The sequence below is a fragment of the Stomoxys calcitrans genome, chromosome 1 (genome assembly GCF_963082655.1).
Source record: "Stomoxys calcitrans chromosome 1, idStoCalc2.1, whole genome shotgun sequence".
NCBI classification, from domain to species: Eukaryota; Metazoa; Arthropoda; class Insecta; order Diptera; family Muscidae; genus Stomoxys; species Stomoxys calcitrans.
Window position 1 is genome coordinate 24,070,692 of NC_081552.1, and position 16,216 is coordinate 24,086,907.

Below are 16,216 nucleotides of genomic sequence, written 5' to 3' on the forward strand. Positions count from 1 at the left end.
GATACTTTAACGATTTACTAACGTTTTTTCTTTCAAAATTATCCAAAATACCAAAATCATAATATTTCAGCTTTTTTGAGCGGTAGTGCGTATAATTAATATTAATTCAAAGGTTGCTTGAGAAAATCACTCATATCTCCAAAACTAACTATAGCACTAACATTTAGCGAATAGAAACGGTTAGTGAAGATTTTTAGGAGTGTAAATATGGACTAGAAGAGTGAACTTGAAGTCGTGCAAGACTCTAAAAGGAAGCTGCGATGTCAGTCCTTCTGTTTTGAAAAAAAAAAAAAAATTAAAACTAATTAAATTTTTTTTTATATAGGCTTGTTAAAAGCAGAATTTCGTTTAACATTTTTTTTGATTTGAAATTGTTAAAAAATTATTTTGTTTATTTTTATTACAAATTTTGTTGTTGTTGTTGTATCCACATTTTCATGTGGAGGTGGCGATCCTCGTCAAGCTCCTGTAGGTGAGCAAGCTCGTTCCGGTCCAAAAGACCGATCTTATTGGTTATTTAAAGGCGCCAATAACTCGCCTTGTCATATCGAGCATCGTAGGCACTCAGTATTTGTGCAAGAGCCGGTGCCACCCGACCTCTCACTGAGACACTCCACTCGATACCGATAATTGTCCGCAACCGCAGTTACATCTACTCCGGATGGAGCATTCCACTATCCGCAACCTGTGGTCGCGCCCGGTAGCTCACAGCTAAGCTTCTCGTGGCAGCAATGAACACCACACAGATCGGACCTCAATGTTCCAGCTTGTGTGGTGCTCACACAAGAATTTTGTAGAATTGTTTTGCATTTCTCCAGGGGTTGTGTAAATTTGTTTGTGCACACCATAAAATTGTACCAATGAAATCTTTTGGCTTTTATAAAAAAAAAAAATAAAAAATAAAAAAAATCATGCCATTATTCTTTTTTCTATTAAAAAATACACAAATTAATTACGAAACGAAAACTTAATAATAACACTGTGTGTGCAGTAAAATAAAGTCGCAAATCAAGTTATTTTGAATAATTTTTATATTATGAATCGAATGCAGAATTTCTTACATTTCTGTGCAGAGATTTTTTCTTATTTATTCACTCACTAAGTTTGCTGGGTTATGTTACTCTTCGATTTTAAGGCAGAAGACTTTGAAATAGGCCAATGCCATGTACAAGTACAAATTAAGAGTGATGGTGTACAAAAAATAATAATAATAATCTGGGACTTGCGTGATTTTTAGTACAAGTTAAAAAATAATTTTTTTTTAGCTCAGCTATAGTCTGGTGTTATGGTTGCTCTAGTGACCTCCACATTTTGTTCTCATCACACACCCAAAGTCAATACCATTGTCTTCTGCCTCAAATGTCTCTAGAATGTTAAGATCATTTAAATGTTCCCAGCTAAATTTGTACACAAAGTGAGTAAATACAGAATTAGACGGGCATTCGATTCAAAATCTTAAAACAAAGTTTTGATTTGTTTCTCTTTTTTGTTCATTAACACACTCACAATGTTATCGTAAATCCATAATTTTGTGTTTCGCTTTGTTTTTTAACTCCTTGATTTCGGGGATAGAGGGGTTTTGCAAAGGGTTAATATAAATATATGTTTTGATTTGTAAACAAAACAATTAATTTATTAATATATGAAGAGAATATATATATATATATATATATATATATATATGTATATATAAATATATATATACTATACATATATTATGTATTCAAAAAAAAAAAATAATAATAATTAAATATTTATAAACATTAATTCCCACTGATGTTACGTTTTATTATTTAAATCACTAAGATTGGGCGGACTTCCTTTTTGTTGGTGTTGTTGCTGTTGCTGTGACGTCAGTATTGTTGGTGTCGACAGTGTCGAAGCTTGCGTTATGATTGTAGTTGCTGTAATGGTCTGTTGTTGCTGTTGTAGCTGATGCTGTGGCGTTGTTTGCTGATTTTGTATTGAATGTTGCTGCTGCTGCTGCTGTTGTTGTTGTTGTTGTTGCTGCGGTTGCTGTTGTTGTTGCGTCTGCTGTTGTTGATTGTGATTGTTCAAGGGATTATTTGAATTGCACAAAACACTATATACAGAATCCACTTTGCTCAGTTTCTCAAATAGTGGTATAAGTTCCAAAAGCTCACAATCGGTGACATCGTCAAACCATGATTTAACAGGAACCTAGAAAAAATAATAAAAAAACGATAAAAATCGAAAACATCTTTAAAAAAATTTCACACTTTTTTTAAAGAAATTTTAGAAAAAAAAATTGATTTTTTTAGAAAAAAATTTATTTATAAAAATTAAATAAAAATTAAAGATATATTTTTACAAAACAAATTATCAAAACTTTATATCAAAAAAAAAAAAAATATTTTCAATATTTTTTTATTTCTTTTCCTAGAAGATTTTATCAAAATGTTAATTGCAAAATCTCATTTCCACTTTTTTCGCAAGTTTTTTGCCCTCATTACGAAACAATAATTTATGTGCCCTATTGATTTCTTACCGGTCATTTTAAATTACTTAAAAATAATAATCCAATGCTTTAATATTCAATATTTACTTCCTGTACACCAGTGCGTATTATTAATATTGATTCATACATTGTTCGAGAAAATTATTCATATCTCGGAAACTAACCATACCACAAACATCTAGTAAATTGGACTGAGCAATGGAGACTTTGGGGAAGGATTATCATTCAATTTGAAGTACATTTCAATACTAATAAGTTTTTAAGCATAAGCTGCATAGTCCTTCCTTCTGTGTAGGACATCAAATGGTAAGGGTTAATTAAGGTAATTTTTGATTTATGCTGATTGATTTAAAACAAAATGGAGATTTTTTTAATAAATAAATAAAATCACCCACGGTTGCCAACTAATAAATAAGTTGCGCAAACATGATCTAGAACGCACATAGACAACAAAAAGAACACATTTTATTTATTTCAAAAATTTTTGTCTTAATTTTATGTTGATACTACCGAATAAACATTTATTTGGTCCCTTTGTGATTTTTTTTAGTCATTACCCTTTGAAAAGTGAAAAACAAAAAAAAAAAAAATATATCCAAATGCCATTTTATTCAATACTAGCTGGACCGGGCTCACTCCGCTGCGCCTTCTTTTACTTTAAATGGAACAAAATTTTCCTTGGAATATTTATTTTCGACAATTAAAGAGCTTTTAGTGAAATACCATGTTACGAAAATACTACATCGCTTGACTAACAGTTTAACAATATAAGTGCCTTTATTGGAATCCCATATGATCTTCATTGGACTACGAATTTAAGTTAGGATGTAAGGTGTACTCCTTTCTTAAAATACTTTATTTCAGCCCGATATTCTCATGATGTCTAATTTAGGGGTGTTTTCGGGGTGAGGCGGTCCGTTAGACACTTAGCCCTGAAAATATCAGCATCGTGCTCTACGATTTATTTAAACCCCATATTGCCATTTGTTTAAGGGGAGTTTACACGATGAGTCGTCCCTGAGACACTTGGCCTTGAAAATATATCAGCATCGTGCTCTTCTCTTGGGGAAGGGGTTTAGGGGTTGGGGCGGTTTCTGCATGAAACTCTTGCCAAAGTTAATGAGTAAGTTTTGATTATTAAAAAGTAAAATGTTTTTTTTTTAAATATTGTTCGAGAAAATCATTCATACTAGGAAACTAACCACAACAAAAACAACTAAATTTAACTCAACAATGGAAGCTTCGGGTAAGGATTGCATGGTGTAGGGTTTTCTTAGAAATATCAATTAAAAACATGTTAAGTTTGGCCGTGCGGAACTCTGGTTACCCACCATGGATATATCAATTATGCTATTTTATTATAACTCCACTTCCATATCCATAGATATATCTAAATAAGGACGGGCCCGGATCGTATTTGATTCAGGACCCGAGAACTCTTTGCAAGTCACAGTTTCAGCGAAATCTGGCAATAAATCAGTCTATTTTATAGGAAGATCGGTCTATATGGCAGCTATTTCTAAATATAGTCTGATCTGGTTCATATTCTGGTCGGATGACGCGAGTTTTAATACAAGTCACTGTATAAAATTCCAGCCAAATTCCTAAATATCGTACGATATGAACCATATTAAGGTCGGATGTTGGAAGGTTAAAAATACAACACTATTTCAAATTTCAGTGAAATTGGGTAATAAATGCAGCTTTTATGGGTTTCAGACCCGAAATCGGCAATTCGGTCTCTATGGCAGCTATATCCAAATATGGCAGGAAGTGGCCCGTTCAAGCACTTAACCTGCGTGCTTATATATACTTTGTATGGTCGGGAATAGGGATATTTCGATGTATTGCAAACGGAATGAATAAATGAATACACGCCCTATGATATGGTGGTGGGTATAATACCAATGCCGTAATATGCAACATTTACGTATAATTGATATTAATACATACATTGCATGAGGAAATCATTTACATCTCAAAAACGAACCATAAAACAAACTTCTGGCAATTAAAACTGAATAATTGAGACTTAGAGAAAGCATTGTTATAGGATTTAAAGTACATTTACCACATCTGTTTCTCTTTAAGTATATCCCGCAATGTCCGTCCTTCTGTCTTAAGGTAAGGCTGTGTACTTGATTTTTTTTAGATTTATGCTTGAAACTCGAGACTGCAAATTGCTTCCCAATGTATTTTATGATTCCTTATATCTTATTCAAAACGTTTGCTTGCAAAATTATCCAAGATTTCAATCCAAAGCTATTATATGCAATATTTTCTGTCCGTACCCCACTGCGTATAATTAATATTGATATATATATATTATTCAAGAAAATCATTCATATCTCGGAAACTAAGCATTAAACTAACATCTAGTAAATTTAACTGAACAGTGGAGACTTCGACAAAGAATTGCATGGTTTTGAAGGACATTTGGCTTCTTTGTAGTTTATTAAGTATGTTCCGCAATGTCCGTCCCTCTGTCTTGATTTTCAAATGTTAAGGCGAAGGCTGCAAGCCTATTTTTAGATTTTTGTATCAAACTCAGACTAATATTTGCTTTTTATATTTTATGGGGAATAATTCATATCTCGAAAGCAAACCCTGAAACAAACATCAAGTAAATAGAACTGAACAATCAAGACTTCGAGAAAGATTTGTTATGGGTTCGTAGAACATTTACTATCTTTGAAACTATTTAAGTATATCCTGCAATGTCCGCTTTTCTGTTTTTCGTATTACTTGACATAGTTTTTGAGAAAATTTCGATAATTTGAAGGAATGATTATTTTGTGGTTCCCAATATTTAATACCAAACGTTGCAATTGCAAATTTGCCCACAAACTTTCCATTGAAGAAGAGTCCGCAACCGAAACCTCTTAAAGAAGGAGTTTTCAAACGGCTGCTATGCTATTTAAGTATGACATAGTACCTCAGAAAGCTCGCCGGCATTAGAAAGGGTAGCCATAGCTTAAAAATGTCACGCCAGGATTTGACCTCCAACGTTCAGCATTGGCGGATATGCTTAACGCTAAGCAATGCTTGCCTACGATCCAAAAGATAACCTTTTGAAATTATCCGAAATGTCAACCCAAAACCATAAAATTCAACATTTATTTTTTGGACACTAGTGCGTATAATTAATATAAATACATGGGTTGTTTCAAAAAAATCAGTCATATTTCGGAAACTTAACAGTATTCAAACATTTCGTGAACAGTAGTGAATATTAAAGGTAAATAGCAATTGAACTACGAATTTGAGGAATAAAGACAAACTCAATAAAATTTTAAATACAACCTACAGACAATTTCAATCAAATTGGTTTTTCTTGTAATTATGTTCTCTAGAGCGTATAATTAATATTAATACAAATAACTTTTAAGAAAATCAAATTAAGCACAATGGAAACATTTAGTAAATAGAACTGAGTAATAGGGAGTTTGAGGAAAGATTTGTATGGATTTAAAAGATGTCTACGATCGTTGTAATCTTTTCAATATAAACAATACAATGTCCGTCCATCTGCTTCCAAATTTAAAGGGTTAACAAAAATCGGTTTTATTTCTATACAAAAATTTAAACATTTTTTTAAAGAAAACATAAATAATAAACAATTTAAACAATGAATAATTATCTAGGAAAATTAAAAACAAAAAAAAAATATATATATATATATATAGAAAAATTTTGTAAATATCTTTTTTTTAATTTTTTAATAACTATTTTTTCTCTTACCGCATTGTCTGGGTGAAATATATAACTAGCCGGTGAATTATCAACAATAACAATTTTCTGCAAATCACGTCCCAGGCGATTTAGATCCTTAATATAATTACCCCTGTAATAAACGCATGATTCCCTAAACAGTCTTGCACGAAAAACATTCCATCTGAAAATGCCATAAGAAATTTGATAAATTATTAAGGAAATCTGTTTTTTTCTATTTTTTTTTAACTCACTTATCTAACAGATCGGCAACTGGATCTGCATATTTGGCTAGTGATGCTGTAAATAATACACATTCATATAGTTCACCCATTTTTCGTAGGAATTCATCAACATAGGGCCGTTTTAGAACATACACTTGATGGATGGTACCATCAATTTCAACTGGGACAATAAAATCAGCATTTGGAATAGGCTAGAAAGAAAAAATGTAGAAAGAGATAGAAAAAATGTATTAATATTTAGGAAAAAAAATAAATATATATATATATATATGTATGGGTTGAAAAGAGCGGATCATGTGTCTCAATTTGAAATTTGCCTTTATGGTTATATTATAATTATTCAGAAAATTATTGTGAAGAAGGAAACGAATTATTTTTTTGACAAGTTACTCGATCCGGCATAGGTAGAAGGCTAATTCCCCCAAGACCACAAAGTCTAGTTTCTAAACAGCATTTTTTTAACACTATATGAGCTACTAAACATCAGCAATTCGTATACTTTTAAGAAAAATCTTGTCAGTCATTTCACTGTTTAATCTATCATTCTACAAGTAAACACTTTTTCAACAATTTTGTTTGCTTTATAAAATATTTTTTACATAGTTTATTATTATTATTATACCCACCACCGAAGGATGGGGTGTCATTCCGTTTGCAATACATCAAAATATCCATTTCCGTCCCTATAAAGAATATATATTCTTGATCAGCGTTAAAATCTAAGACGATCTAGCCATGTCCGTCCGTCTGTCTTTTGAAATCACGCTACAGTCTTTAAAAATGGAGATATTGAGCTGAAACTTTGTATTGTAGATTCTTGTTATGTCCATAAGCAGGTTAGCCCCCATATAGACCGATCCGCCGATTTAGAATCTTAGGCCCATAAAAGCCACATTTATTATCAAATTTTGCTGAAATTTGGGAGAGTGAGTAGTCTTAGGCCCTTCGACATCCTTCTTGAATTTGACCCAGATCGGTCCAGATTTGGATATAGCTGTCCTATAGACCGATCCGCCGATTTAGGGTCTTAGGCCCATAAGAGCCACATTTACTATCCGATTTTGCTGAAACTTGGGACAGTGAGTTGTATTAGGTCACTCGACATCTTTCTACAATTTGGCCCAGATCTGTCCAGATTTGCATATAGCCGCCATATACACCGATCTCTCGATTTCAGTTCTTGCGCCCATAAAAGGCGCATTTATTGTCCGATATTGCAAAATTTGGAACAGCGGGTTGTGTTAGGTCCTTCGACATCCTTCTTCAATTTGGCCCAGATCGGTCCAGATTTGGATATAGCTGCCATATAGAACGATCTCTCGATTTAAGGCTTTGGGCCCATAAAAGGCGCTTTTATTGTCCGATGACGCCGAAATTTGGGACAATGAGTTAGGTTGAGTACCTCAACATACTTCTGCAATATGGCACAGATCGGCCCAGATTTGGATTTAGATGCCATATGGACCGATCTCTTGATTTAAGGTTTTCAGCCCATAAAAGGCTCATTTATTGTCCGATGTCGCCGAAATTTGGGACAGTGAGTTGTGTTGGGCACTTCGATATTCCTCTTCAATTTGGCTTAGATCGGTCCAGATTTGGATATAGTTGCCATATAGACCGATCTCTCGATTTAAGGTTTTGGGGCCATAAAAGTCGCATTTACTGTCCGATTTCGGACAAATTTCAAAATTAATTTTGAAATTTGCAAAACTATATAAAAATTATTTTATATAATACAAAATTTTGTAGTTAGGCAAGCATGAGGTTTATATCTAAAATTATTTTCAGGTTTGGAAAGTTTTAAAAATCTTGCATATATGTTTCTAAAATTAGACTACATTTTTTTCTTCTCCCTTCTCTTCTGCTATCAAAAAACAATCCTAACGATACCAGTATTAATCGTTTCATTTTACTTCTGGAGTGCAAAGTAAAAACAAGCGAATCAAATATACAAATAACGCATAAGTCATAAAAATACAATGTCCACCTCCATTTTCCCATAACAAAGTCAAAATACAAAATAATGGCAGCAATTATTTATGTCCACAAAAACCGCAAAAAACAAACACAATGTATAACCAAAGGAGCTCGAAAAAAAGTTATTTAAAATACATCTTTTTAAAATAATACTAGAGGCCTTGAACATAACTATTTCCAATAAAAGAGAGATAAATACAAAAATCTGTTATTTTAGGTTTTGTTTTTATAATATTTTTGAAAAAATAAAAAACCTTTTGTTGTTGGTTTACGTCCAGCTTAGACCAATGGGTTCTTGTTTTTGTTCATCATTTCGAATAGAAAAAAATTTTATATTTAAATATTAAATATTTTCTTGCCCCCTAAGGTATGCTATAAATTTCACAAAACTATTACCTCAATAGCAAAAATAAACTGCAAAAATACGTTAACGCTAAATAACATCGTGGCAATAAAATACCAAAATAGCACAAAAGTCATAAAAACATAAAGAATACTTTCAGTAAGCGGACACTTAAGAAAATAAAGTGATGGCTGCAACAATTTGTGTATAAATTGAATAAAACATATAAATAACCAAAGTGGAACTAAATAAAGAAGGATAATAGAAAAATTTAAGTTATACAAAGTATATCCTGAAAACAGTGCACTTCTGTTATAGAAAAACGTTCCCTTAAATGTATGCAACATACCCTTAAAAGTATGCGACATACCCCCTAAAGTATATCTTAATTAATCAAGAACGACTATCACCATGTGGCACTTACCAGTCATGATGAACCACGGAACTAAAGGTACTCAGGAAGGGGAGAAAAAGTCTTTTCAATTAGGCAAAAAGAGAGAATATGACTGACGTCTGAGAGTCTGGAACAGGCCCAAGAAAAAAACGAGAAGACAAAGAAAAATCATTGGTTGAAATTCTGTACAGAACTCCTAGTTACAGGAGAAAGAAGGATGGGGTTTTAATCGAGGGAAACCAAGAGACAAAAGGAAAATCGGGAAGTAATAGAATGTCTGACACCGGATAACTTTCAAAGGGTAGATAACTCAAGTAGAACAAGCATATTTCACGTACAAATCAGTCAAAATGTTTCTTCGAGCAAAAAATTACTCCTGACGACCTTCCTGGAAATTGAGAGGATGTTAAAAGTCCTCTCAATTTCCAGGCAAGAAGGATATTCCTCATTTTGGACCATACCAGGGCCCATTCTTATGTCTCCCAATTGAGGAAGAATATTCTATGCAGCAAAATAATCAATCGAGCAAACTCGGGAAATGGTATGATTCGAACCGTAGCGCAGAGGTTAGCATGTCCGCCTGGGACGCTGAACGCTTTGATACGAATCCTGGCAATAACATTAGCAAAATTTTCTCAGCGGTAGCTGTTTCTTCCTAATGCTGGCTAAAATTGTGAGGTACTACCATGTAAAAACTTCTCCTCAAAGAGTTGTCGCCATGCGGCATGCCGTTCGTACTCGGCTATGAAAAAAGATCCGTTATCATTGAGCTTAAATTTAAATCGGACAGCACTCAGTGAGATGTGAGAAATTTTCCCTTGTCCCCTAATGGAATGTTCATGAGCAAATTTGCATTTACAGTATCTTTTGGAAAGGCCTTTCAAACAGAGGTGTGCTCCATTACGACATGAGCACAACTCCTACGATAAGACCAGGCGAAATCCGCCCTAGAAACTCAGGTTTATTGTGGCTGGTATGGCTCAAGGCCTTGAGTTCGAGAACAATTAGGTCAACGAGCTTGGCAGAATATTTAGAATCCATGAACAAGCTTCAGGCTCATTACTTGGGATACAATGGTGTTTCTAGAAATAGGAAAGCTAACGAATGCCAGTGAACGATCTGTATCACTAAACAAGGTAGAAGAGATAGCCAGTGCGACCACGATGACGAGGTGGGATTTGTACTTGGCTGCCGGACAGTCAGGTCTATAAGGCTAACCGGGGGGAGTCATAACTTGGCACTGTGCGATTAGAAATATGGCAGCTCTAAAATACGCAGACAAGAAGTGATGCTTCCGATAAGATCTGGATGAACGATGAGCCATATGGCAGCTCCCATGGGTGTGCCGCATAATGACTACTGCAGAAGTTGTCTTAATGACGCTGTGGAGGAGCCGATCAAGCATTTGCTATGCTCATGTCTGTGTCTACCTACATCGTCACAGGGAGTTTTTAATCTTGGGGAGTGGATCTTTCTTTGTTCCTGGTGATTTTAAATAAAATAAAACAAATAAATAAAAAATACGTAGACAAGTCGTAATGCCTCCGAAAAGGACTCTATGAGATCCAAAACGAGATAATGCGTGCTTAGACGCGTGGGATTGATGGGCATGAACCAAGAACACACTTATGTGGGCCCAGACCTGTGCTCCTCCTAGAAATGCACATACACGTGGGGGGTGTCCGACAGACGCTTGCTTCTCATGGTTTATGGTTTGCCACCCATTCAAACTAAACCTTTCTATAGAGTAAATTTTGGCAACATTTTTTTAATAAAATGTTTCACTGATTTTCTGATTTTCGATTTCACTGAAATTTGACAATGTGTTAGGCTTTTCCACATCCGTGTCGTATATGGTTCAGATCGGTTTATTGAACAATGATTTGTACTTCCTAGTATTTCTTTCAAATCGGAACGTATATCGATATAGCTGCCATGGGGCATAAGGTATGCATTTTTCACCGAATTTTGGCGAAAGGTGATTTACATATATACCCGAGGTGGTGGGTATCGAAAGTTCGGCCCGGCTAAACTTAACGCCTTTTTACTTGTTTTTACTTCATATGTCCCCTAAATATATGCCAACAATTTTTTGCATCAAACAATATTTGTAGCCTGCACAGTAATTTTACAAAAAAAATCCCATTTTTAAATCGTCTTTTGGAGATTTTTGCAAAAAAAATTCAAAAAGAATTGTTGGGATATCTCTTTTCGTTTTTTTCCTACAATTTTAAGAGTTATCTCTATCCGTTCTCAAATGGCATATTTTTAACTAGTTTTTTTCGGTTCTATCCCACTGTGCAATATAAGGACAATACAACAGGTTCAGAGAACATTTTGTCTTGGCATAGGCGGAACGATGAGGACCAAGCCCACTAGGGCTCTGGAAACTATTCTAGATATCCGACCCATAGACATACAGATTAAGTGTGAAGCATCCACGGCGGCTATGAGACTTAAGGCGATGGAAGAATGGATAAAGGATAGGAGCAGGTCATACACTTGCACTATAATCGAGGCGATGATAGCAAACCTGAATATGGAATAGAAGAGGTTTCCGATCGGATACCTGAGATAACACTAGAGATCGACTGGTATTGCCATCTGGGAAATTATGCTACGCATATGGATCAAAGCTAGAGGACAGAGTAGGTCTGGGTGTCAACATCGAGAACCCAGAAAAAAAAACGGGGGTGCGCCCTACAAAGTGCAGTTTTTCCGAAAATATAGTGACATAGCACCCATAAGGCCCGTTGTCTACGTCCAGGGGAATTTTGGTATGGACGACTTTACTTTGGCGGCCTTCTGTGGCATAGTAGAGGTTTTTAATAACGTGGAGATACCTCCTATCTGGTAGACATGGATATTCCCCCTCTTTTAGTAAATTAGGTTGATACGACGCTGAAAAGCCGGAGAGGAACTCCGCAAGCAGTAGTTTTACCTGCTCCATTGTGGCTTTTGGTGGTCAAAGGGATTTTGAGGTTTTTCGAGAGGGTGAGGGTGAAGGTCATTGTCTACGCGGACGACGTTGTCATCATGGTGGGCGTTTCCTCTCTACCAGTACGGAACTCGTTTAGGTAGCATTAAGGAAGCTGTCCGGATAGGCAAGGGCCAACGGGCTTGGCATAAATCTCAGAAAGACTGAACTGGTCCTTTTCACCAGAAGCATGAAGGTGGGCGCTGTCCTGGATGGGATGGAACTACCGCTCACTTCGAAGGCCAAGCACTTGGAGAAGAAACGTCGAAGGGGGAATGAATGCGCTTTACTCCTGTCGCAAGTCGATAGGAGCCAGATGGCGATTGGGCCGGGACGGCGCATTGCATGTTTACGGCTGTCGTTCTGCCAATTCTCACCTATTGTTACGTGGACAGTCAGGCGGCGCTGAAGACTCTGGCGTCGGATGCCATGGAGTCAGTAAGACCTCCACTGTGCGAGCTTCTTGGTACGCCGTGGGTTGGTGATGTAGGTTGTCAAAGGTATTGTGGCCGAGTATTTCGTGAAACAGGACGTCGCTTATCCTGGCCCCGAAAAGCATGACTTAGGACTGCGAACAGGAGTCCTGCTGACGGTCGAGCGGTCGAGGGAGGCCACCGTAGCGCAGAGGTTAGCATGTTCGCCTATGACGCTGAACGCCTGGGTTCGAATCCGGCGAGACCATCAGAAATAATTTTCAGCGGTGGTTTTTCCCTCCTAATGCTGGGAACATTTGTGAGGTACTATGCCATGTAAAACTTCTCTCCAAAGAGGTGTCGCACTGCGGCACGCCGTTCGGACTCGGCTATAAAAAGTAGGCCCCTTATCATTGAGCTTAAACTTGAATCGGACTGCACTCATTGATATGTGAGAAGTTAGCCCCTGTTCCTGCAATTTTATTTGCATTTGCAATCTGCAGACAGTCGAGCACCTTTTTGTCACTGCCCAGCAAGGAGAAGACACAGGATAATGGGTGAACACCTCTTTCCGAGCCTGCATTCCCTACAGGCTCTTAGTCCTCTTGCGATTCTGGAATTCTGTAGGGGCCTGAATTGGCTGACTGAACCATACCCTTGATAGCACGATTTTTCTTTTGTCTTACGCGTTAGTGTAGTTTTTCTACAGTTTTTTGCTATCTTGTATCGTTCTGGGGTGTATGTTTATAAAATTGTTTTCCAGCTTCTTCTTTTCTACTTTCTTCTATGGTGAACACCATGGACCTAAGCTATCCGAGTGAAGCGGCTAGTAACCGAGGTTTGCTAGTCGCTTGCCCTCCAACCTAATCTAACCTAGGACCATTCATGACGATACCGAATTTAGTCTACATCGGAAAATATATCGATATAGATCCCATATACCGATACCGTCAAAGGCCCATAGAACTAGTATTTACCGCTTATTTATACGAGCATTCGCAGAAATTTGACACTGTGACCCTGTGTTAGGCCTTCGTCCGTGCGGAGTATGGTTGAGACCGGATCACATTTGGATATAACTTAGATATAAACTGATTACGCTGAATTTAGGATGAACGGCCTTGTTTTGTGAGAAGAAAGAAATAATAAAAACTATTTTTAAATAGCCATAGAGTGAACAGATACTTCCATTAAGTAAGAAATTCTTATTTAAAAGTCATAAAAATACAAAGATTGTCCTTTTATCCTGCAACCATTTTCCCACGAACTCTATGAAAACTATAAAAAGCTGTAATACACAAGGATCAAGTCTAAAAGAAATGTCTTGCACGCGCAAAAAATTCACGCCCCAATAAAACTCCTGTTAAAATAAGCCCCCTAAAAGTATGCCACAATGTTTGTCTTTTAATTGTACTGCAATAAACAGTAATACCTCTACCACAACTTCTTAAACTATGTTGCTATGGTCTATTTTTAATTAACATCTTTTGAAATTAAGAGAAAAAAAAAACACATAAATTGCATAATATCGCTACAAAAGTAATATCCAATTTGAGTTTTATGTCATTTTTAATGTCCTTTTCTTCTTCTTCTAGGACTACCACCAACTTAGAGGATTTTTCGCACTGTGAATCATAAAACCAAGAATTTTATTGAACCTTTTGCTTTGGGGCGGCGTATTATCTTCACTACATCTTGGGGCTCTCTTCTTTTTTTTTGTATTTATTTATGTTGTTGTTATTTTTCTGTGCAAAAAATAGCCACAATGATGACTCATTTGTGGCTGTCGCTTGTAAGGATAACGACTTTTTTAGTTTGTTTTGTATTGAAAAGAAAGCAACAGACTTGCCGGCAGAAACTTAAACACTTGAAAGGCGCATTCACTTTACAACAAACAAAGCGAAAAAAAACTGTGTTTTTTTGCAAGCACAAAGATGTTGGCAAAAAAGGGGTATAAGGAGAGAGGAAGTGAATTGAAAAACTGCATTAAAATGTAAATGTCTAACTTTTCCGCAGAATAAGACTCATAAATTTTGCTTTACAATTGTGGAATTGAAAGTATGTTGGGGCATAGATTGAAGGGGAAAATATTAAGGGATATAGACAAACTTTTTAACACATTCACCTAAACTCTAGGTTAGTATGAAACCAATAAAAAGGGTGATTTTTTAAGAGCTATAGGAAAATTTAAAAAAAAAAAAAAACACATAAAACTCAGAAAAACGTATGAAATCTTTATTTGAATCGATAGTACGGTCCATATAATTTAATGTTTGAGGGTTATTTCATGCAAATGTTGACCGTGACTGCGACTCAAATGGCCATCCTCTCTCTCATACTCTTTCCAACATTTCGGCCGGTATCTCACGAATAAATGCTTCAATGTTGTCTACCAATGCGTCAATGGAACCGGGCTTGTCTGTATAGACATAAGTTTTAACATAGCCCCACAAAAAATAGTCTAAGGACGTTAAATCGCACGATCAAGGCGGCCAATTGACCGGTTCCGAACGTGAAATAAAATGTTCTCAGAACTCGCCTCTCAGTAAGCCAATTGTGACGCGTGCTGTGTGGCATGTGGCACCGTGTTGTTGAAATCACATGTCATGCAAGTCAAACTCTTGCAATTTGGGCAAGAAAAAGTTGGATATCATCTCACGGTAGCGCTCACCATTCTCACCATTCACAGTTACGTTACGATTCGCATAATCTTTGAAGAAGAAGTACGGTCCAATGATGCCATCAGCCCATAAAACGCACCAAACTGTGACTTTTTATGGTATATTGGTTGCTCTTGTAATGCTTCTGGCGGATCTTCACTACAAAATAGACAATCCTGCTTTTTTACATAAAATGGATAAAATGGAAGAAGCGCGTGATTAACTATCTTAACACAACACGTATTTTGATAATAAAATTCAACAATTTGCAAGCGTTGTTCGTTTGTAAGACGATTCATGGTTACATTTTAGAACTAACTGAAAATGTTTGACAGTGAAACAAAACACGAAACGCGCGTGAGCCGTGAGCCAAAAATATAAAAGCTAAAAAATCACCCTCTAAAAACCTCCTAAGTTTGACTGTTACGAATCTTATGTACTGCCTCCAGCATGAGACCATGCATGATCCATCACTCGTTATCTCCATGACTTCTAACAATGGCAAAACCCATAGAAAACTCCTATTTCTTCCTTAAATATAGCCTCGTCTTGGCGCAGGTATGATGTCCCCCATAGGATTATTTGCTGTTCTTAATTTTTTTTTTATTTTTGGTATTTTGTATTTTTTTTTTTATAAATTGAATAAATTCTTTTTTTAATATATTTTCAAATATACTTTTCATTTTCTTCGTGTGTCCCCTCTCTTCATTTTTTCAATCATTCGATTCCTTGGAATTCTATCTGCTGTTACGTGTTTAATCATTGCCAGCAAACATTTTGCACTAAGGAAAATTAATTGCTATGAACAAAGCTAAAAATATTTTCAATGAAAAGCCATTAATACTAACACACAAATCGTATCGAGTCCTTGACAAGGACAAAGAATACTCGAACATATATACAGTTCCACTGACGCTAATGTCAGTGTGGTAGTGAAACTGTCCAAGTGGAATGTTTGTTTATATTTAGACATTCAAGGAATAATGTCCATACACCGCAGTATGTGAAGCAAGGGCG

At 35.9% G+C, this 16,216-nt stretch overlaps 1 protein-coding gene across 1 annotated transcript in view; it reads right to left on the minus strand.

Annotated features, from left to right (window-relative positions):
* Positions 1-1,713: 1,713 nt before the first annotated feature.
* The window catches only part of LOC106089962 (phosphatase Herzog), a 342,933-nt gene continuing 328,430 nt past the window's right edge, over positions 1,714-16,216 (minus strand). The window contains exons 4-6 of the mRNA XM_059360243.1: positions 6,445-6,626; positions 6,221-6,374; positions 1,714-2,181 (exon numbers count right to left, since the gene is read on the minus strand). Coding sequence (XP_059216226.1) covers positions 1,780-2,181; positions 6,221-6,374; positions 6,445-6,626 — 738 coding nt within the window. The 3' untranslated portion in view covers positions 1,714-1,779. The remainder of the gene's footprint in view (positions 2,182-6,220; positions 6,375-6,444; positions 6,627-16,216) is intronic.